A 22,328-nucleotide genomic window follows, 5' to 3' on the forward strand; every position below is an offset into this window, starting at 1 on the left:
AAAAAAAAATGAGACTAAAGTCCAGATTTAGACTTACAAGTCTGTTTCATGATCCTGGGCCCCGGACATCGTCCGTCTCGGAGTATTGTTAGTTGGTTCATACAATATTAATAATAAATGAGAATCTTGGCCATGCACCGAATTCATAAAAGTAATATGTATAACCCTAATATGTATTGGATGCTTTGTGAAATCGTCAAGTGAAAGTACGTTTATCATATATTATTTCAACAACGGACAGATCATTCGGCGAAACAATTCACAAATAATCGATTAATTATGTGTCTCTGATATCATCTAGAAACCTAAGATATGGAATAAATACGATAAACAAATATGCAAAGTTGTAATTATTTACTAAACATTATTATCTACTGCTAATTTATCGTAACTAGCCACTATAGATAGGAAATCTCGATTAAAATAGTTATCTTCTCAGATCGTTTTATTCCATTTCGTTTTCAATCATTCCTCGCGTTTCGTTCCACCTACTTTCAATCCATTCCGTTCCTGTGAGCAAAACATGTTTCATTCCATTCTATTCGCGTTTCGTTCCAAATAGTGAAATTATTTTCGTTCCGTTTCGTTTAGGCCTTGTTTCATTCCGTTTTCATTTCGTTCTCGTTGCGTTTTCATTGCGTTTTCATTCCATTCCGTTTGTCAACTGAAACGCTGACACCCCTGTATATATAATATATAATCTGATCCTGCCCCGTTCCTGTTATTGCAATTCTTTAATCAAATATATTGTATCCCAGATAAGGATAATTAACTATATGTAATATATTTATTTTATCTAATTCGATCCTGCCCTGTTCCTGTAATTGCAATTATTTCATCAAATATATTTTATACTCGATAAGGATAATTAAATTTATACAATAAATATATATAAATAAGTCCGATCCTGCCCCGTTTCTGTCCGTTCCTGTAAATTGTCGCCCGTTTCTGTCCGTTCCTGTTAATCGTCGCCGGTTCCTGCCTGATCCATATCAATACAATACTCTTAATTCGTTGCAATTCTTTTATCAAATGTATCTTAAACCCGATAAAAAAATATATAATACTATAAATATAGGTCTCGTAAGTAATAACGACATAAATGTATATATATAATTTAGTCCGATTCTGCCCTGATCATGTTACACGTATTGCAATCCTTTTATCAAATGTATCTTATACCATATAATGATATTTAAATATATCTAATATATATATCTTATACCCGATAAAAAAGATATAATAATATAAATATATATATATATAATTTAATCTGATTCTGCCCCGATCATGTAATTGCAATTTGTGTATCAAATATACCTTATACCCGATAAGGATAATCAATTATATAAATATATACAATAAATATATATAAATAAGTCTGATCCTACCCCGTTTCTGTCCGTTCCTGTAAATCGTCGCCTGTTCCTGCCCAATCCATATCAATACAATACTCTTAATTCGTTGCAATTCTTTTATCAAATATATCTTATACCCGATAAAAGATATATAATACTATAAATATAGGTCTCATAAGTAATAACGACATAAATGTATATATATTATTTAGTCCGATTCTGCCCTGATCATGTAATTGCAATCCTTTTATCAAATATATCTTATACCCGATAATGATACTTAAATATATCTAATATATATATCCACGTTCTGCCCATTCCTGCCTGTTTCTGCCCGTTCCTGCCCATTCCTGTAAATCATTGAACCTGTCGTTGATGGATCCGGTCTCTCTGTATCTGCGTATACACAGCCACACCGTCTTCCGTGTTAATGTGACGTTGTTTGTCTCTTCCAATGTTTTCCTGATCTTTCTAATTGCGTAGCCTTTGTCACTGTATCTGATAATTGAGGTTCTTAATTCTGGAGATAAGCGTGAGATCTTCTGCAATGCTGCCATTTGCCTTACTGAAATGATAAACTGCGTGCCCATCCTAACCCAAAAAGACGGAGTAGACGATCAAACTTAATGATACAACCGGACGGAACAGCCGGACGGAGTAGCCGAACTAAACTACCCAATGAAATAATTGGATGAGGGGGACGGCCGAAATGACGATTTAGCTGATAAGAACGAAACAGACAAAATTACGAACGGTGATCGAACGGTGAACGATTGCTTTCTGGATGCTAGACTACCGCTAACCGCACGCAAGCCGCACGCAGAACGAACTGAACCTAGGTGGATACTTGGGCGTAATTCTAACTGTAGTACTATTTCTCAGGAATAACTTGAGGGATCTTTCTCAAATTTGATATGTAGGTTGAGACCCCTTGATCCCTCGTTGTGCATGTTATATTTTAAGACTGATCATAAAAACAAAATGGCTAAAGGAAGAACTAAACAGATCTTTCTCATATTGCAATGATTTGATTCTATTTCTTTCACATTAAGTACTGTACTAGTAAATATGTACAATGACAAACTCACTTTGAAGGTTGGCTATTAAGTTTAGATCAAAAGTTAACCTCAAGGTGCATTTACTGTTAACGATGACTCGATCAAACAGATTAGAGGAAAGAAGAGAAAAGATCGAACTGACGAAGAACTAATGAAGATGGTACAATGGTGGGCGCCTCTGGGATCTCTTGTTAGTGTTATGATATAAAATATGGGTTTTCATAACATCAATTATTAAATTGTAAGGCCTATCAGACAAGTTTAATTAATATATAACCCTTTACCCTAACATCTACGGGGGCACCGGTACTGATTACATCCACACCTGCCCATAAAGAACCTAGCCTGTCTGTAGATACACCAATGTCCAACGTCTCAGATATAGAGTAAGTAGAAGTACATGTAGATGTATGTATATACTTTCATGGAAAATATCACCCACAATGTGACACATAAATTGTTATAATATAAATTATATGTATACATCACATGACCACTTGTGAAATGTGTACTGTATGTATGTATACAGATGGTAGATTATAATGAAATGGAAACATTGCCATGAGATCTTAGGTCAAGAATTATAATTATTTTTTGCATTAGACCAGTTTTAATTTGATGCCCCCGTTCGAATTTGTCTGCTGGGCACACTGTTTTACCACAATTCCGTCCGTGTGTCCGTCCGCTGATTAAAATATTTCTGTAATTTTGGGTATATCTGGAAAAGTACAAGTGGTAGGCAATTGAAACTTGGAATGATGTATTATAATAGATAATGTAGAAGCTTTAATTTTCTGACATTTTTGGGGTAAAAAACACTTAATTTATGCTTCGCAAGATTTGAGAAAAGGTGTACTGCAAATAAAGTAGGGGAAAGGCAGCATTCATGTTTCTAGTTGTTTTTCAAACATCTATTTGCCCAGTGATGAATCTACATTTAGATTCACTCGATTGCCTGAAATATATTGATGCAATTAATTCTCTACATTTTCATATTGTAGAGCTCGGTCATCTCACTCATCTGGTATATCTGGTGTGGAAACAATGCACTCAACCAAAGTTTATAATGGTAATATTCAATGGAGTAGCTATCAAAGCAAATACATACAAAAAATATTGATGTACAGGTTATCATTTTATACCAAATTACCATACATGAAGTCTGGCAACTTTAAAATGAAGAGAGATGACAAACAATATTGAATAAGACTTCCCTTGCTACTCATTTATAATCATATAACACATGAACAAATGGTTGTTTGAATGAAATGATGAATGTGTGATTGAACTTCAGCAATGAGATGGATGAATATATCATTTAAAAAACAAAATATGAATGAATGTATGAATTAATGATTGTCTGGAGACTCAGAGTATGGTGTATGAGAGCCCTCCTGCGAGAGGACATTTATTGTAAGGAAGCTGATACTAGGACCCCAACCCTGGCAGCTTTCAGTTGTAAATTTAAATCTAGAACAATAAAAATTTGAGAAAATGAAAGCATTTTGAATTTTCTCGGCTCTTTCCATAAGATCAGTAGACACAACAAAGAAACCGTAACTGACAATATATTTGTCTAAAACTGAGACTTGTATACAGAGAGACTAGTAACTTGTTCTTTGCCTATAATCCTCGTGGTGTGAGGTCATTTAACACAAGAGGCCTTGGAGGCCCAATATGCCAGTTATTATATTGCAATTTTTATTGGTAACTATACATAATGATAAAAGATGAAAGTATACAAATACATGTATACAGCAAGTTTGATTATAAATGTGACTTTGAAATTTGACCTGGTGACATTTAACTGTAGCCATGTGATTTCTTGATGGATTCCAACCAACTCTGCTTTTAGGAGTCATAATAATATTCTTATCAACAAAATTGACCTCTAACCTTCACCTTTGGTCGTGCAACCCCTTGTTCTATCTACTGTACATCTACAACATCAAAGTTTAGAGCTCTGAGTCTTACAGTGATCCAGTTAATTTTTAACAGACCTGTATTAATTTGTATTCACATTTTTGATAACTGAGGGATTTTTCAATTCACAGATAATGTATGCAATCATTTTATATATATGATATAATTATGTGGTTTATGATTGCATAATTGAAATATTGTAGGGTAATTAGTGTATGTGTAACTTGTGTACATTCAAACATTCTTTATATCAAAATAAATGTAGAATAGATTAAAACTGGATCTAAAAAGTGATGTTGTGCGTAATAAACACGTCTATAATCAATTGATAGGCCTATTTATCAAAGTTTCAATGACACAGTGTCAATATGCCTGTTTACTTGAAGTTGAAACGTTTCTCTTCGCTTCAGGTTTGGTCTAGATACTTCTTTGGGACGTTTTATTATTTAATGAGTATTCCCAACATTCCCAGGCAAACACTAGCTGTGTTTTCACTAACGATATGCCATGGTTGATTCAAAATAGTAATTAATAAATCTTTACAAATGAAACAATGACATTGATGACAGGATTTAGAATACCCCTTATGGGGCCCCATCGCTGCATTGGAAGGCGATTTGCAGTGATTTCCACGTTTATTGACATTACCATCAATACTGTTAAATATAACAACAATAGATAGGTAGACTTGCATCATACATGACCTCTTAAAACAATTATTTACGTATAAGCTATTACTGTCTTGTCCGCTAGATGAGTCCGACATGGCTGAGAGATGGCCTGCTATTGTTGATATCTTCACTGCCTCGCTTTCGAAACAATCACATGACCCCGAGATTTCAGTGGTCAAAACTGGACTTTGCAAGCAGAACTTGACCATCATATTGCCGGGGTATAACTTTTGGAAGACCAGAGAACACATTTAGACCCATTTATTATAGCTCACCTGGCCCAAAGGGCCAAGTGAGCTTATCCCATGGTGCAGCGTCCGCCGTGTCCGGCGTCCGTCAACTTTTCCCTTAAAAACGCTACTAGTCCTGAATGGCTCAGAGGATTTTGACCAAATTTGGTCTGGAGCATCATTGGCCAAAGGGTTCTCAGTTTTGTATAAACGGAGGGTATGGTCCCCCTTGGGGCAGAGGGGCAGGGCCAAATAGGGGGACCAATAGAAGGATTTTGACCAAATTTGTCCTAGAGCATCTTTGGACAAAAGGAGACTTAATTTTGTATAAACAGAGGGTGTGGCCCCTCTGGGGGTGGAGGGGCGGGGCCCAATAGGGGAAATAGAGGATTTTTTTTCTCCTACTATACAAGTGAGGGATTTAAACCAAATGCAGTCTGAAGCATGATTAGGGACAAAAGAATCAATTTTGTATAAACTGAGATGTATGGGGCCCCTACTAGGGGCAGATGAGTGGGGCCCATTAGGTGAAATAAAGGAAAACATCAAAGATCCTTCTCCTTTTGTACCGATGAATCGATTTTGACCAAATTTGGCCTGGAGCATCATTGGCCAAAGGGTTCTCAGTTTTGTATAAACGGAAGGTATGGTCCCCCTGGGGGCAGAGGGGCGGGGCCAAATAGGGGGAAAATAAGTAAATCTTTAAAAATCCTCTTCTCAACCAATTGAAGGATTTTGACCAAATTTGTCCTAGAGCATCTTTGGACAAAGGAGACTCAAGTTTGTATAAACGGAGGGTGTGGGCCCTCTGGGGGTGGAGGGGCGGGGCCCAATAGGGGAAATAGAGGATTTTTTTTCTCCTACTATACAAGTGAGGGATTTAAACCAAATGCAGTCTGAAGCATGATTAGGGACAAAAGAATCAATTTTGTATAAACTGAGATGTGTGGTCCCCCTTCTTTGGGGCAGATGGGTGGGACCCATTAGGTGAAATAGAGGAAAACATCAAAGATCCTTCTCCTTTTGTACCGATGAAGCGATTTTGACCAAATTTGGCCTGGAGCATCATTGGCCAAAGGGTTCTCAGTTTTGTATAAACGGAGGGTATGGTCCCCCTGGGGGCAAAGGGGTGGGGCCAAATAGGGGGAAAATTGGTAAATCTTTAAAAATCTTCTTCTTCTCAACCAATGAAGGATTTTGACCAAATTTGTTCTAGAGCATCTTTGGACAATGGAGCCTCAAGTTTGTATAAACAGAGGGTGTGGTCCCTTCTTTGGAGCAGATGAGTGGGGCCCTTTAGGGGAAATAAAAGAAAACATTAAAGATCCTTCTCCTTCTGTACTGTTGAAGGGGTTTTAACCAAACTTGATCTAGAGAATCTTTGGGCAAAAGGAATTGAATATTTATAAATGGAAGTTTTCCTTCTTTGTGTGTTTATGCAAGAATCTAAGTTGGATACCACAGGCTTCTGATTGCCCGAGACATTTTCTTCAAAATTTGTACAAATGCTCCTGTAACATGAAGGCCTATGAAACACATGTAAACATTTAGACCCTTTGGGCTTCTTGTTACTATTTTCATTGACAATGTATACTTTATCATAATACTTTATCATACAAAACTTGTATACTGTTATCTTTTCTTCAGCTAAAACACTGTATCACTTTCTGTTCCATAGCCGAAACAAAATGTTTGAATTACCAGAATGTGTCACGAAGGCTGTGAGTTTGAGGACTCTTCATATGGCTCACAACCAGGTCGCACGGATAGATGAACGCATTGGCAATCTCAACAATCTTGAAGATCTGGTACGTATATTATTCATATATTCAAGTGAAAGAATTCATTTCAACATTGCTTCATCTTCTAAATAGAAGGAAGATACTCAAAGTCAAAAAAGCTCATGATAGAACCCTTCTTGATCATTCTAATTAAGGTAGTTGTAAAATTTCTAGAGCTGAGGTATTGGTGGGGTGTTACTCTAGCCAGTGGATTGGGAAATTTCTAGAGCTGAGGTATTGGTGGGGGGTAACTCTAGCCAAAGGATTGGCAAATTTCTAGAGCTGAGGTATTGGTGAGGTGTATCTCTAACCAAAGAATTGGCAAATTTCTAGAGCTGAGGTATAGGTGGGGTGTAACTCTAACCAAAGAATTGGAAAATTTCTAGAGCTGAGGTATTGGTGGTGTGTAACTCTAGCCAGAGGATTTGGAAATTTCTAGAGCTGAGGTATTGGTGGGGTTTAACTCTAACCAAAGAATTGGAAAATTTCTAGAGCTGAGGTATTGGTGGTGTGTAACTCTAGCCAGAGGATTTGGAAATTTCTAGAGCTGAGGTATTGGTGGGGTTTAACTCTAACCAAAGAATTGGAAAATTTCTAGAGCTGAGGTATTGGTGAGGTGTATCTCTAACCAAAGAATTGGCAAATTTCTAGATCTGAGGTATTGGTGAGGTGTAACTCTAGCCAGAGGATTGGCAAATTTCTAGAGCTGAGGGATTGGTGGGGTGTAACTCTAACCAAAGAATTGGAAAATTTCTAGAGCTGAGGTATTGGTGGGGGGTAACTCTAGCCAAAGGATTGGCAAATTTCTAGAGCTGAGGTATTGGTGAGGGGTATCTCTAACCAAAGAATTGGCAAATTTCTAGATCTGAGGTATTGGTGAGGTGTAACTCTAGCCAGAGGATTGGGAAATTTCTAGAGCTGAGGGATTGGTGGGGTGTAACTCTAACCAAAGAATTGGCAAATTTCTAGAGCTGAGGTATAGGTGGGGTGTAACTCTAACCAAAGAATTGGCAAATTTCTAGAGCTGAGGTATTGGCGAGGTGTATCTCTAACCAAAGAATTGGCAAATTTCTAGAGCTGAGGGATTGGCGAGGGGTATCTCTAACCAAAGAATTGGCAAATTTCTAGATCTGAGGTATTGGTGAGGTGTAACTCTAGCCAGAGGATTGGCAAATTTCTAGAGCTGAGGTATTGGTGAGGGGTATCTCTAACCAAAGAATTGGCAAATTTCTAGAGCTGAGGGATTGGCGAGGGGTATCTCTAACCAAAGAATTGGCAAATTTCTAGATCTGAGGTATTGGTGAGGTGTAACTCTAGCCAGAGGATTGGGAAATTTCTAGAGCTGAGGTATTGGTGGGGGGTAACTCTAGCCAAAGGATTGGCAAATTTCTAGAGCTGAGGTATTGGCGAGGTGTATCTCTAACCAAAGAATTGGCAAATTTCTAGAGCTGAGGTATTGGTGAGGGGTATCTCTAACCAAAGAATTGGCAAATTTCTAGATCTGAGGTATTGGTGAGGTGTAACTCTAGCCAGAGGATTGGCAAATTTCTAGAGCTGAGGTATTGGTGGGGTGTAACTCTAGCCAAAGGATTGGCAAATTTCTACATAGACATTTATTTCCAAGGCATTAATGTACTGATTCTCTTAGCTGTACAACCTTTTCCATTTATTTTTAGCCCACCATCATCAGATGGTTGGCTATTCAAAGCAACATGTGTCCGTGGTCCATCATTCCATCCGTCCTTTAACAATTCTTGTTAGCGCTATTTCTCAGAAAGTATAGGAGGAATCTTTTCTGAATTGCACATGCAGGTTCCCCATGGCCCCTAGTTATGCATATTTATTTTTTGGGACTGATCACAAAGCTCAAATTTAATATGAAGACCATAGTTATGCATATCAAATTTTGGGAATGATTGGAAAACCATGATGGCCGACAGGCAGCCATCTTTATTTTGAGAGCTAAAGTTTGTTATCCATGCTATCCATGGATCCAAGTTTAGACATGATAATGAAGGAAATTTGTGAACTGAAAACAGAAATTTTGGAGTTCAAAGTAGCTGGGGAAACAGGCCAATTTACAAGTTGTGGTTGATAAAGCTTTTTCAACAGCTCTAGAATCAGTCTCTAAGAACATCAGGTAAGAAGTTGTGACTGAAGTGAAAGGATATGTGATTGAACAGACAGATCAGCTACAACAACATCTGAACTGTATAGAACTAGATGTGGCTAATTTACAGGATGAGATGGGAAAGAGAGACAAAAAGATTGAGGAGATTCAGGACATACTTTAAATATATATGTTGTCCAACAGAGAAAGATTAATGAGTGAATATTGTAATAGGAACGAGCAATACATCCCGTAAAAACAACATCAGAATCCATGGCCTGCGGGAAAACCAGAATGAAAATCATATGGAGGACTTCACAAAAAAGTTACAACAGATCACCGGAGTCCATATTGATGGATATTATGATATTGTAGCTATACAACGTATTCCAAGTAGGACAACTCCACGCCAGGTGATACAGACTGTTTTTCTTGTCCGTTTAAACGCAAACGCAACGGAAACACAACGGAAACGCAACGGAAACTCAACGCAAACGCACACAAACCGTTTGGTTTAACGCGCTTCTAAAACGCAGTTCATAGTAGACCAATAACGGACTTAGATTTAGATGTATTTGCTCGTGGAAGCATGTCGGTCTCTGACCCCTTACTCTGACCTGTATTAACCTATTTAGCGCTCGCGTGTTAATTGCAAAGCGGCGGATGCAGATGTACTTATAGGCAACATTTTCCCTGTCAGCACCAAAAAATATTAGGCCTGTAGCATGCTGGGACAAATGGCTACCAAGTTATTCAAATGAATGACATTGACCTACTTTCAAAGTCACAGGGGTCAAATGTCGTAAAATCTTCAAACAACTACTTCTTGATAACCAAGAGGCCAAGGGTACTACTATTGGGCCTGTAGCATGCTGGGTTGAAGGGCTACCATGTTAATTAAAATGAATGTCCTTGACCCACTTTCAAGGTCACAGGGGTCAAATGTCGTAAAATCTTCAAGCGGCTTCTCAATAACCAAAAGGCCCAGGGTACTGATATTAGGCATGTAGCATGCTGGGATGAAGGACTACTAAGTTTGTTCAAATGAATGACCTTGAACGACTTACAAGGTCACTGGTGTCAAATGTCGTAAAATCTTCAAACAATATCTTTTCAATAACCAAAAGGCCCAGGGTACTGATATTAGGCATGTAGCATGCTGGTATGAAGGGCTACCAAATTTGTTCAAATGAATGACGTTGACCAACTTTCAAGGTGACAGGGGTCAAATGTCTTAAAATCTTCAAACGACTTCTTCTCAATAACCTAAAGGCCCACGGTACTGAAATTAGGCCTGTATCATGCTGAGATGTAGGGCTACCAAGTTTGTCCAAATGAATGACCTTGACCCACTTTCAAGGTCACAGGGGTCAAATATGTTAAAAACCTTAAAACGACTTATTCTTAATAAGCAAAAGGCCAAGGGTGATGATATTTGGCCATTAACATGCTGGGATGAAGGATTACCAAGTGAATGACCTTGCCCATATTCAAGGCCACAGTGGTCAATATATGTTTAAATCTTTTAAATGATTTGGTCTGTATAACCAAAAGGTCCAGGGTAATGATATTTTGCCTGAAGCATTCTGGGTTGGAAGACTATAAACTCTGTTAAACCTAATGTCCTTGTTCGACATTCAAGGTCACAGGCGTCATATGTTTGAATCTTTTAGTAGTTTCTATGAATCAAACACTGATATTCTTCCTGTAGCTGTATTTTAGTCCACTTTTAAGATAACAAGTGCTCTTGTTTTTTTGTGGAGACAGGTTCCAGTCAGGATTTTGAATTGGATACATACTTTTAAACAACTTCTTCTAAATAACCAAAAGCTACAGGGTGATGATATTTGGTCAGAAGCATGCTGGAATGAAGGGCTACAAAGTTTGTTAAATGAATGATCTTCACCCATATTCAAGGTCACTGGAGCCAATTGTCTTTAAAACCTTGAAACAACTTCTTCTGTATAACCAAACGGTCCAGGGTGATGATATTTGGTCAGAAGGATGTTGGAATGAAGGGCTATAAAGTTTGTTGAAATGATTGACCTACTCTTATATATTCAAGGTCACAGGGGTCAATTGTCTTAAACAAAATATAAATGACTTCTTCTGTATAACCAAACGGTCCAGGGTGATGATATTTGGCCAGAAGGATGTTGGCTTGAAGTTACCAAGTTTGTTCAATTGAATGACCTTGCACATATTCAAGGTCACAGGGGTTATTTGTCCTAAAAACACTATAAAACGACTTCTTCTGAATAACCAAAAGGTCTAGGGTGTAGATTTTTGGCCAGTAATATGCTGGGATAAAGGTCTAGCAAATTTCTTCAAATGAATGACCTTCACTTATATTCAAGGGCACGCAAGTCAAATATGTTAGAATCTTTTCACAACTTCTTCTGAATAACCAAGAAGCCTAGGGTGATGATATTTGGCCAGTAACATGCGGGGATGAATGGTTACCAGGTTTGTTCAAATGAATTACTTTGACTTATATTCAAGGTCACAGTGGTCAAATATCTTTAAAACCTTCAAACAACTTTTTCTGTATAATAAAAAGAGACCTAGTGTATTGATATTTGGCTAGTAACATACTGTAATGAAGGGCTTTCAAGTTTGTTCAAATGAATGGCCTTTACTTATATTATAGGTCACAGGGATAAAATATGTTTAAAACCTTTAAACAACTTATTCTGAATAACCAAGAGTCCTAGGATAATGATATTTAGCCAGTAACATGATGGGATGAAGGGCTACAAAGTTTGTGTAAGTAAATGACCTTGACGTATATTCAAGGTCACTTGGGTCAAATATGTATAAAATCTTTACACAACTTCTTCTGAATAACCAAAAGGAATAGAATGATGATATTTGACCAGTGACATGCTAGGATGAAGGACTACCAAATTTGTTCAAATGAATGACCTGCTCTTATTCAAGGTCACGTGGGGTCCAGTATGTTTAAAACACTTTAACAACTTCTGAATAAACAAGAGGCCTAGGGTGATGATATTTGGACAGAATATGCTGGGATAAAGGGTTAACCAGTTTGTTCAAATGAATGACCGTAACCTATATTCAAGGTCATAGGGGCCAAATTATGTATAGACTTTTTCTGAATAACCAAGAGGCCTAGTGTGGAGATATATGTTGAGTAACATACTTGGATGAATAGCTGTACAAAGTTTGTTCAAATGAATGACTTTAATTTATGTTAAAGTTCACAGGGGTCAAATATGTTTAAAACCTTTGGGCCTTTTTTATTCTAAAATGGCTGCCTATAAATCATAACCCATTATACTTTATAAAATACCCAAAACTCACCCCAAAATTCACCCCAAAACTAAATATATTCCAGGCAAAATGTATATGTGAGAACAAATAGATAAGCAGGACATTGTAAATTTTCAATCTAATATTAAATAGGCAAATGAACGAATGCGTTCATGGTCATTGGTATCACATATCAACAAAGCAATTGCATAATATATGTAACTATACATATACCTCTCTTTGCTAAACAATTTTATTTACATGAAAGCACTTGATAAAGTGGACCCATCGCCTATCTTGTAAATATTACTAACCCTACTTGGGTCATCTGCCACTTGTGTGTTACAAGATTCTCAGCTACCCAAGTCTTAATCATTTCCCCATTATGGAGTATCTATCCAAACTTCCTTCTGTGAACCACCCGATATGGTCCATTATTTCCTTAGGAGTCCCACTCCCGGACACTGCCATCGAAACTGTGGAATCACCACTTATAATGTGGATTGTCTTCCCCTCATCTATGCCAAGGGATTTTGGCTTTCCTGGTCCTGAGAGGCCTAGGGTGCTTAAATTTGGCCAGTTACTTGCTGGGATTAAGGGCAACCAAGTTTGTTCAAATAAATGACCTTCATCATTTTTCAAGGTCACATGGGTCAAATATGTATAAAACCTTTAAACAACTTCTTCTGAATAACCAAGAGACGTAGGATAATGATAGTTGGCCAGTAACATGCTGGGATGAAGGGCTACCAAGTTTGTTTAAATAAATGACCTTGATTGATATTCAAGGTCACAGGGGTCAAATATGTATAAAACCTATAAACAACTTCTTCTGAATAATCAAGAGGCCTCGGATAATGATATTTGGCCAGTAACATGCTGGAATGAAAGGCTACCAAGTTTGTTCAAATGAATGACCTTGAATCATATTCAAGGTCACAGTGGTCAATATATGTTTAAATCTTTAAATGATTTGGTCTGTATAACCAAAAGGTTCAGGGTAATGATATTTTGCCTGAAGCATACTGGGTTGGAAGACTATAAACTCTGTTAAACCTAATGTCCTTGTTCGACATTCAAGGTCACAGGCGTCATATGTTTGAATCTTTTAGTAGTTTCTATGAATCAAACACTGATATTCCTCCTGTAGCTGTATTTTAGTCCACTTTTAAGATAACAAGTGCTCTTGTTTTTTTGTGGAGACAGGTTCCAGTCAGGATTTTGAATTGGATACATACTTTTAAACAACTTCTTCTAAATAACCAAAAGCTACAGGGTGATGATATTTGGTCAGAAGCATGCTGGAATGAAGGGCTACAAAGTTTGTTAAATGAATGATCTTCACCCATATTCAAGGTCACTGGAGCCAATTGTCTTATAAACCTTGAAACAACTTCTTCTGTATAACCAAACGGTCCAGGGTGATGATATTTGGTCAGAAGAATGTTGGAATGAAGGGCTATAAAGTTTGTTGAAATGATTGACCTACTCTTATATATTCAAGGTCACAGGGGTCAATTGTCTTAAACAAAATATAAATGACTTCTTCTGTATAACCAAACGGTCCAGGGTGATGATATTTGGCCAGAAGGATGTTGGCTTGAAGTTACCAAGTTTGTTCAATTGAATGACCTTGCACATATTCAAGGTCACAGGGGTTATTTATCTTAAAAACACTATAAAACGACTTCTTCTGAATAACCAAAAGGTCTAGGGTGTAGATTTTTGGCCAGTAATATGCTGGGATAAAGGTCTTTCAAATTTCTTCAAATGAATGACCTTCACTTATATTCAAGGGCACGCAAGTCAAATATGTTGTTATCATTTAAACAACTCCTGAATAACCAAGAGGCCTAGGGTGATGACATTTGGCCATTAACATGCTGTGATGAAGGGTTACCAAGTTTGTTCAAATGAATGACCTTGACCAACTTTGAAGGTCACCGTGGTCAATATATGTTTAAATCTTTAAATGATTTGTTCTGTATAACCAGGGTAATGATATTTTGCAAGAAGCATGCTTGGTTGGAAGACTATAAATTCTGTTCAACCTAATATCCTTGTTCAACATTCAAGGTCACACGTCTCATATGTTTAAATATTTTAATAGGTTCTTATTAATCAAACACCAATATTCTGCCTGTAGTTGTATTTTAGTCCACTTTTAAGATAACAAATGTGAAATTAATACCAGGTGAGCTATTCAGGCCCATTGGGCCTCTTGTTTATCCTAGTTTGGTCTGGAGCATCCTTGGGCCAAGGGCACTCAATTTTGTCAGCTTTTCTGTTCAACCGTCTGTCCTTCTGTCTGTCAATAGAAAAAGTTTGTCCGGACAACTCCTTCTAAAGTAATGGACCAATTTTAACGAAACTTTTCTGATATAATAACTACCACCTGAAGTTGTGCATCCAGGTATTATGTTTTCAATCTGACCCTTTTTTACGGACTAATGGCTCTTTGTTGAAAAAGAGTTGTCCAGACAACTCCTCCAAGACTATGCGACCAATTTCAATGGAAAGTTTTAGATATTTTATTATATATTATTATTATATTTTAGGTATTTTTTCCAACCCTTTTTATGGAGTTATGGCACTTTGTTGAAAAACCCTTGTCCTGACAACTTCTCCTAATCTATTGTGCCAATTTCAAAGAATGTTTACAGATATGGCAACTGCCCCCTGATATTGTGCATCCAAGTAGTTTCATTCTGACCCTTTTAAAGGGAGTTATGGCCCTTTGTTGAAAAAAACTTTGTCTGCCTGCTAAACTTCTGTACCGATTTCAATGAAAGTTTACAGATATGGTAATTACCCCTTGCTGTTGGAATTAGGGTAGTATTTTTTCATTTCGACCTAAAGGATGGGCTACCAAGATTGTTCAGATGAATGACCTTGATCTTTATTTTATGTCACAGGGATATATGTTCAAAATTTTGAAACAATTTCTTCTTAATATCTGGCCAGTAGCATGCTATGATAAAGGAAAAAAATACTTAAACATCTTTTTCTGAATAATTTGATATTTGGCCAGTAGCATGCTTGGGTGATGGGCTATCAAGGTTTTTCATTTGAATAACCTTGACCCCTTTCAAGGTCACATTTTGTCAGATATGTATAAACCTTTAAATGACATAATCTCAATAAACAACTGTACAAGGTATTGACCTTGTTTGACTTTCAAGGTCATAGGGGTCAAATGTTTTGAAATCTTTTAACTGGTTCTTTCGAATGACTAATAGTCATAAATGCTGATCTTTTGCCTGTAGCTTTATTTCAGATCACTTTTAAGGTTTCAAGTGTGAGATTTATACCAGGTGAGCGATACAGGCCCTTTGGGCCTTTTGTTACACAAAGTTATGGCCGCATCATCTGCTTCTTGAAAAACTGGTGAAATCTTGTTTTCCTCCCTGATCTCATTTACGATATACATACCGGTACAACGTACACAACCACAGTGCAGTGGGACAGGGATCAGTAACTATTAGTACCTGTTGAAAGTAACTGTTAACCAATAAGATTTAATAATTTTGGTGGGCTCATAGGTTTGATTGTATTATTGTTGTATATTATATTGTATAAGAATTGACAACAGTACAGGTTGTGACCATTTGAGATAGGCTTTTAGGTCACCTGAGCAAAGCTCAAGTGACCTATTCTGATCGCTTTCTAATCCGTCCTCGTGCGTCGTGCGTAAAGCTTTTAGTAAAAAAAATCATGTGTTAAGCAATCAATGAAAAAGCCATGCCTTTTTAGGTCAAAGCTCAAGTGAAATATTCTGATCACTTTCTGTCCGTCGTCGTGCATCTTGTGTCATGTGTTAACTTTTTACATTTTCGATTTCTCCTCAAGAACCAGAGGATGGATTTTTTTTGAAACTAGGTCAGAATCATCCTTGGTAGATGAGGCTACAAAATTGTAAAATTTGGATACCTACCCTAACCTAAGGGGCCAGGGTGGGGCCCCAAAGGGAAAATTAACCAATATTTCAAAAAAAATCTTCTTCAGACTCAGAGGTACTACAATCAATTTCTCTGCATGGATGGAAATCTCATCAGGGGCTTTATTTGAATTGTAAATTTCAGTACCCACACGGCATCCGTTCTCCCTTGGGGAGGGGATAAAGTTTACTATAGTTTATATAGGGAAATAAAACTTTTGGGTATATTTTTCAGCAAGAAATTATTCTTACTTAGTGAGAATCATCCTTGGAGGTAGATGGTATATATCAAATTGTAAAATTATAATTCCTGACCCAACCCCAGAGGCCAGGGCAGATCCCCAAAGGGAACATTAACCAATATTTAAAAAATCTTCTTCTCCAGACTTTGAGGTACAGTTGTGGGATCGCACAACATTACACAGGGCCACCTATTCTCCTTTGGGGAGGGGGTAATTAACTATATATAGTTTATATAGGGAAATAACACTTTTGGGTATATTTTGTCAATTTTCAGTAGGAAATCAATCTTACTTTGTGAGAATCATCCTTGGAGGAAGATGTTATCAAATTGAAAAATTAGGATTCCTGCCACAACCCCTAGGGGCCAGGGCGGGGCCCAAAAGGGAAAATTAACCAATATTTCAAAAATCTTCTTCAGATTCAGATGTTTTACAATCAAATTCTGTGCATGGATAGAAAGGTCCTTACCTAAATTAACATTACCTGGTATCTAAGTTGTAAATTTCATTATCCCCTAGGTCTTCTGCTCTCCCTTGGGGAGAAGGTATATATCTCAATAGCAAAATATTTTTTTTGAATAGTTGGTTAAGTTCTTATCCTTTGGTGATATGACAAGTATTGTATTTCACTTTGTTCACATGTTTTTTTTTTTTACATTTTGTACATCTCAACAATGAAATTGAACTACCAGTACCTATAATATAACTCAGGTGACCGCTAAGGCCCTTGCATTATGGGCCTCTTGTTCTTGGGTAATGATATCTTTCTTTCTGTGCTGCAGTCTTCTTGATTCCTGATGTTGTCTGTTTCTAATGACTTTGATTTTGTGTGTGTGTGTTACCAGTTTGGTACATTGTTTCCCCTTAAGATTATTTCTGAAAATCAGATGGCTACAATCTTTGTAAAAGCATTCACTACCATGTTAAAAAACATTTTGTTGTAAATCACATGTTTAAAAAAGTCTTTCTTTTTAAGGATGTGTCCAACAACCAGCTACAAGCACTGCCTCGGAGAATAGGGCACCTGTCCAGACTAAGCAAATTCAATGCCTCTAATAATAAAATACAGAGACTACCACCAGACGTTGGTGCAATGTTTGGTAAGATATTTGCTCTCTAAAAACAAAATACATAGACTACCACCAGAACTTGGTGCAACGTTTGGTAAGATATTTGCTCTCTGAAAACAAAATACTGAGACTACCACCAGAACTTGGTTCAATGTTTGATAAGATATTTGCTCTCTAAAAACAAAATACAGAGACGACCACTGGAGCCTTGGTTAAATTTGCAGCAAATTCTGTACATTATTGATCAAAATCTTGTAAAATCTTAAAAATGAGTGCGTATAGAAATTAGATTTTAATTATCATAATATATAGTATTTCAAATGTATGATTGATAGGGTAATCCTGATTCTTACAGTGCCCAGCTTATCCCATGGTGGCTTCAAAATAGAAAAATACAGAATTATATAGCAGCAAGCTTGTCTGTGCTCCGCCCTCTCTTTCTTTTCATAGCAATTCCTGTAACATGAAGTCCTCAGTGAAAATCCTTTCTACTGTCAGTACACCTGGTCACAGTGATTTGAAATAGTCCACTAATACAGGTCAATTATCTTGTATATTGAAACCTCATCATTGTCATTGTTATTAACATCATCATCATCATTATAATCTTCATCATCTTCATCATAACAATAAAAAGACATGATGATGATGATGATGATGATGATGATGACCGGATGATAAGCTGATGATGTCTTTTTAGCTCACCTTCGGGCCGTGTGAGCTTATGCCTAACTGCGGCGTCTGTCTTCCGTGGTCCATCCGTCCGTCTGTCCTCCGTCCGTCGACTTTATCTTTTGAACAACTTCTAGGATAATGATATTTAGCCAGTAGGTACTTTGGATGGAGTGCTATAAAGTTTCCTCATTAAAATGACCTTGACCTACTTTCAAGGTCACAGGGGTTCAAATATGTTAAAAACTTCAAACAACAATATATCCTAAAAACAATTTGGACTAGAGTCATGAATGTCAATATGGGTTAAAAGCTTTAAAAATCTTCTTATCAAGTTCAATGAGGCCAAGGGTTATGATATTTGGCCAGTAGATACCTGGAATGGATTGTTATAACTTCCCCTCATTAAAATGACCTTTACCTGCTTTCAAGGTCACTGGGGTCAAATATGTTCAAAACTTCAAACAACAATATCCTAAGAACCATAATTGAACTAAGAATCATGATACTTGGGTATGTTATGTAGACAAGCAGTACAAATCTTTTTCTCAATCATAGTAATGAGGTCAAAGGTCAACTTTAAGTGCTAGCCAGTGGTCTAATGTCAACATGGGTTCAAAGCTTTAACAATCTTTTCCTCCAGTTCCATAAGGCCCAGGGTCATGATATTTGGCCAGTAGGTACCTACGATGGAGTGCTAAAAAAGTTATTAGATATGACAACAGTCAAACCTCCATAAATTCAAATTTCTAAATGTGTCAAACTTACAGCAAAGTCTGGATATTCTCCCTTATATAACACTACTAATATTTTATTCATGAATCAAACTTTGATGAGTCAAGTTTCTCGCTGTTTCGAAGTATAAGTAAGGCCTGTTTGTCATAAAAACATTCAAAATTACAACTAATAAATCCAAGTAACAATGTTCCTGTACAAGATCAAAGAAATGTCATTTAAACATCTTCACCGGACATATTTCGGTCTCCAGTGAAAAGTACTGGTGACCATACTGACACAACCCGGTATTAATTATTTCCAGGTAATAAACTGACACTGATTAATTTAGAACTGTTTTCTTAAAACAGCAGTGTGAAGTATTTATGATGCAAAGTGATAATCAATACAGTGTTGATAATTCCATAAGATACATTCACCGGAAGTACTTCTCAATCGTAAACATAGGCTTATGTCAAAGAAAATGGTTTGGTAAAATGGTCCATTTCGAGGAAGACAGGGTAGGGCCATGGGACAATGAGCTGTATGCATGTTTATTGGATTATGAAGTAATTAATCATATTGTGTGATTTTTATACGCCAGTCAAATTTGACGGAAGTATTACAGTTAGAATTACGCCCAAGTATCCACTTTTTGTGGCACAAACGCAGGAAGCACGCTTCCCGAACAGAGACGAGCCGCTATACGACCGCAGGACGAACCCGGTGCGAACGCAAGCAAGCCTACCGATAGGACGGGTGTTACCGATTGGGCCTAACGCTGCTAGTACAGCCGCTTCCCGAACGGAACGAGGTTATCGGCCGCTATCGGCCAATAAACTGCTTAATGATACCTCGCCGCTATCGACCGATAAACTGATACCTGGCCGATAGCGGCGGATCGAACGAATGAACTATGCAGCCGCTTTCACGGGACAGAACTAGTAGTAGTCTTCTAGATAACCGAACCACTCAATTACACCTGTAATTACCACCCACAAGATATATTTAAGTCTGTAACTAAACTAATAAAGCCGTGTTATTTGAATAATGTCGGATCAGTCTAAGAATAACATTTCTCTTATTCTTATGATTAAAATATTAGTCAATGATATGATTTCTACAACATATATTTGTTTGAATAGGCGGTAGTTTAATCTATGTTATAACTGAATGACCACAAATGTATAGGTATACCTAGACAATTACAACACGATTTAAATTCAAATACATGATTGCTAGCGAATTGTAACCATAATCACGGAATCACGTACTCCGTGCCAATATTCAGGGAAGAATTGTCCTACCACATTTTGTATTTTTTAATATCGTAAATATGCCCGTTTGTTACATGAAATACCGTATTATATTAGCAATGAATTAAGGCCAGATTTTGTAAGTGATAATCGTTCTGATGTGTATGTCCAATACATGTCAGGACGGCGTGTTACGAATTTCAATCGTTCAAAAAATGTCCCACCTGAGTGAACGCCATTTTGTAGGTCATGGAATTGACTAATCAACAAACCGTACTGATCCGGACCGAACATAGAAAATAGTATTCTTTGTTTAGAAGATTACGGACCGCCCTTTTTGTTAATAAGTCACTTCTCCATGATCTAGAAAATGGCGATCGCTGAGGTCGGAAATTTATTTGAACGATTCCAATTTGAGGACTCTGCTGGCGGAATTCAGCAGCTGTTGGTAATAATAAGAGCAGATTTGGATCAATAAATAATCCATGTATCGATGTATGTGAGGTATGTGTTGTGCCATAGTAGATTTTTGTTGTCAGGATCTCAATTAAAACTCTCCGATACCAAACGGTTTCGGACAATTTTACGTTTTCACAAATATAGTAATTAGTGTGCTCTGGTCCCAAACCAGACGTCTATCTGTCAAACTGTCTTAGTCTGATGTCAGAGGCGGCAGAAACTCAGAACTAATAGCATGGTATACAGAACATTGATATTTATCTAAAAAGTCGGTAAAACAGATACAGATACATATAGTTTATAAGTCATTAAACGTGGGGTAACCTTGTTACCTGCAGCTATTGTTATTTTGAGATAAAGTTCAGTCACAGGGACCCGGCTACAGTTGGTTTGTTATGACCTATCCCGCTATGTAAAGAGTAATTAATATCTCTCGAAATAAATGCCACCCTCCTTCCAGCAGCACCCGAGAACAGATTTAAGCGTCTCAAGTCGCAAGGATGTCTTTTGCCGGTGTATCTAGTCTCTACCATCAAATCGTATAAATTAGATGTATCTCAACCAACACCCGGGAGAATGATTACTCTGACATATCAGAGTTAAGTCAAAACAAACATTATTGTAACTAATTCGCGGGTCAGTATAGTTTATAGTCTATTTTTATACGTCTCTGATTGAATTATGAGACTGAAGTACAACGTCTGTTTTACATATCGTTTTAACTTAATTCAAGTATTGGACAGGGAAAGTATAAAGACGACCACTTTGCACGGGTGTGTGTAGCTTCGGGTATATAATAATGAAAAATGAAGATGAGTAACGCTTACATACCCTTTTCATTATGCATCGGAAACGTATGGTTGGTGTTTCTATCTGTATGCGTTATGTTTTTTTTTTATATCAATTGAATTCATATGAGCTTCAGAACACTAGTACAAAAATTCCAAAAGTTTGTGGGGGTTGGGGTTGGCGGTATCGATGGCAACACCTCCTTATCTCCAATGAATTCAACTTCCTATACAACGACAGTATCTGACAAATTACGGCAACGTTTCTTTTAAAATACTTTTCTAACATAATAGTTTTATTTTTCCTTTCTTTATTCTGCATAAAAAAGATATTTTGATAGGAAACAAAGTATATCCTCAATATCTTATAATTGACACAAACATGCCCAGTATATAAAACCGTCCTTTTGTATGGTAACTTTATGCAACTTCTTTCAGATATATGATATGCTACTGATTCGTGTTTCAATAGGTGAATTCGAAAGATTGTATGAGATAATTAAGTGTTCATTTCGCATTTCAAAAGAACAAATACAATTTTACACTGAATTTATTTAAAATTTTCATATTTTTTGGTCACCTGAGCTTTAGCTCAAGTGACCTATTGCTATCCGTTTTCGTCCGTCGTCCGTCGTCGTCCGTCGTCCGTTAACATTTTACATTTCAAAATTAAAGTCAAGTTCTGCTGGGCCGATTGAACTGAAAGTTGGTAGGAATGATCGCCTCATGGTCCTGACAAAGTGTTGTTATTTTTCGGGTCGATCAGAAATCCAATATGGCCGCCAC

The 22,328-nt window shown here is 37.1% G+C and overlaps 1 protein-coding gene across 3 annotated transcripts in view; it reads left to right on the plus strand.

Annotated features, from left to right (window-relative positions):
* The window catches only part of LOC110451149 (leucine-rich repeat-containing protein 40-like), a 156,969-nt gene that overhangs the window by 38,856 nt on the left and 95,785 nt on the right, over nt 1-22,328 (plus strand). For all 3 annotated transcript variants that reach the window (XM_021499011.1, XM_021499012.1, XM_021499013.1), the window contains exons 4-5: nt 6,919-7,048; nt 17,560-17,683. In XM_021499011.1, coding sequence (XP_021354686.1) covers nt 6,919-7,048; nt 17,560-17,683 — 254 coding nt within the window. The remainder of the gene's footprint in view (nt 1-6,918; nt 7,049-17,559; nt 17,684-22,328) is intronic.

This window comes from Mizuhopecten yessoensis, unplaced genomic scaffold (genome assembly GCF_002113885.1).
Source record: "Mizuhopecten yessoensis strain PY_sf001 unplaced genomic scaffold, ASM211388v2 scaffold5825, whole genome shotgun sequence".
Taxonomy (NCBI): domain Eukaryota; kingdom Metazoa; phylum Mollusca; class Bivalvia; order Pectinida; family Pectinidae; genus Mizuhopecten; species Mizuhopecten yessoensis.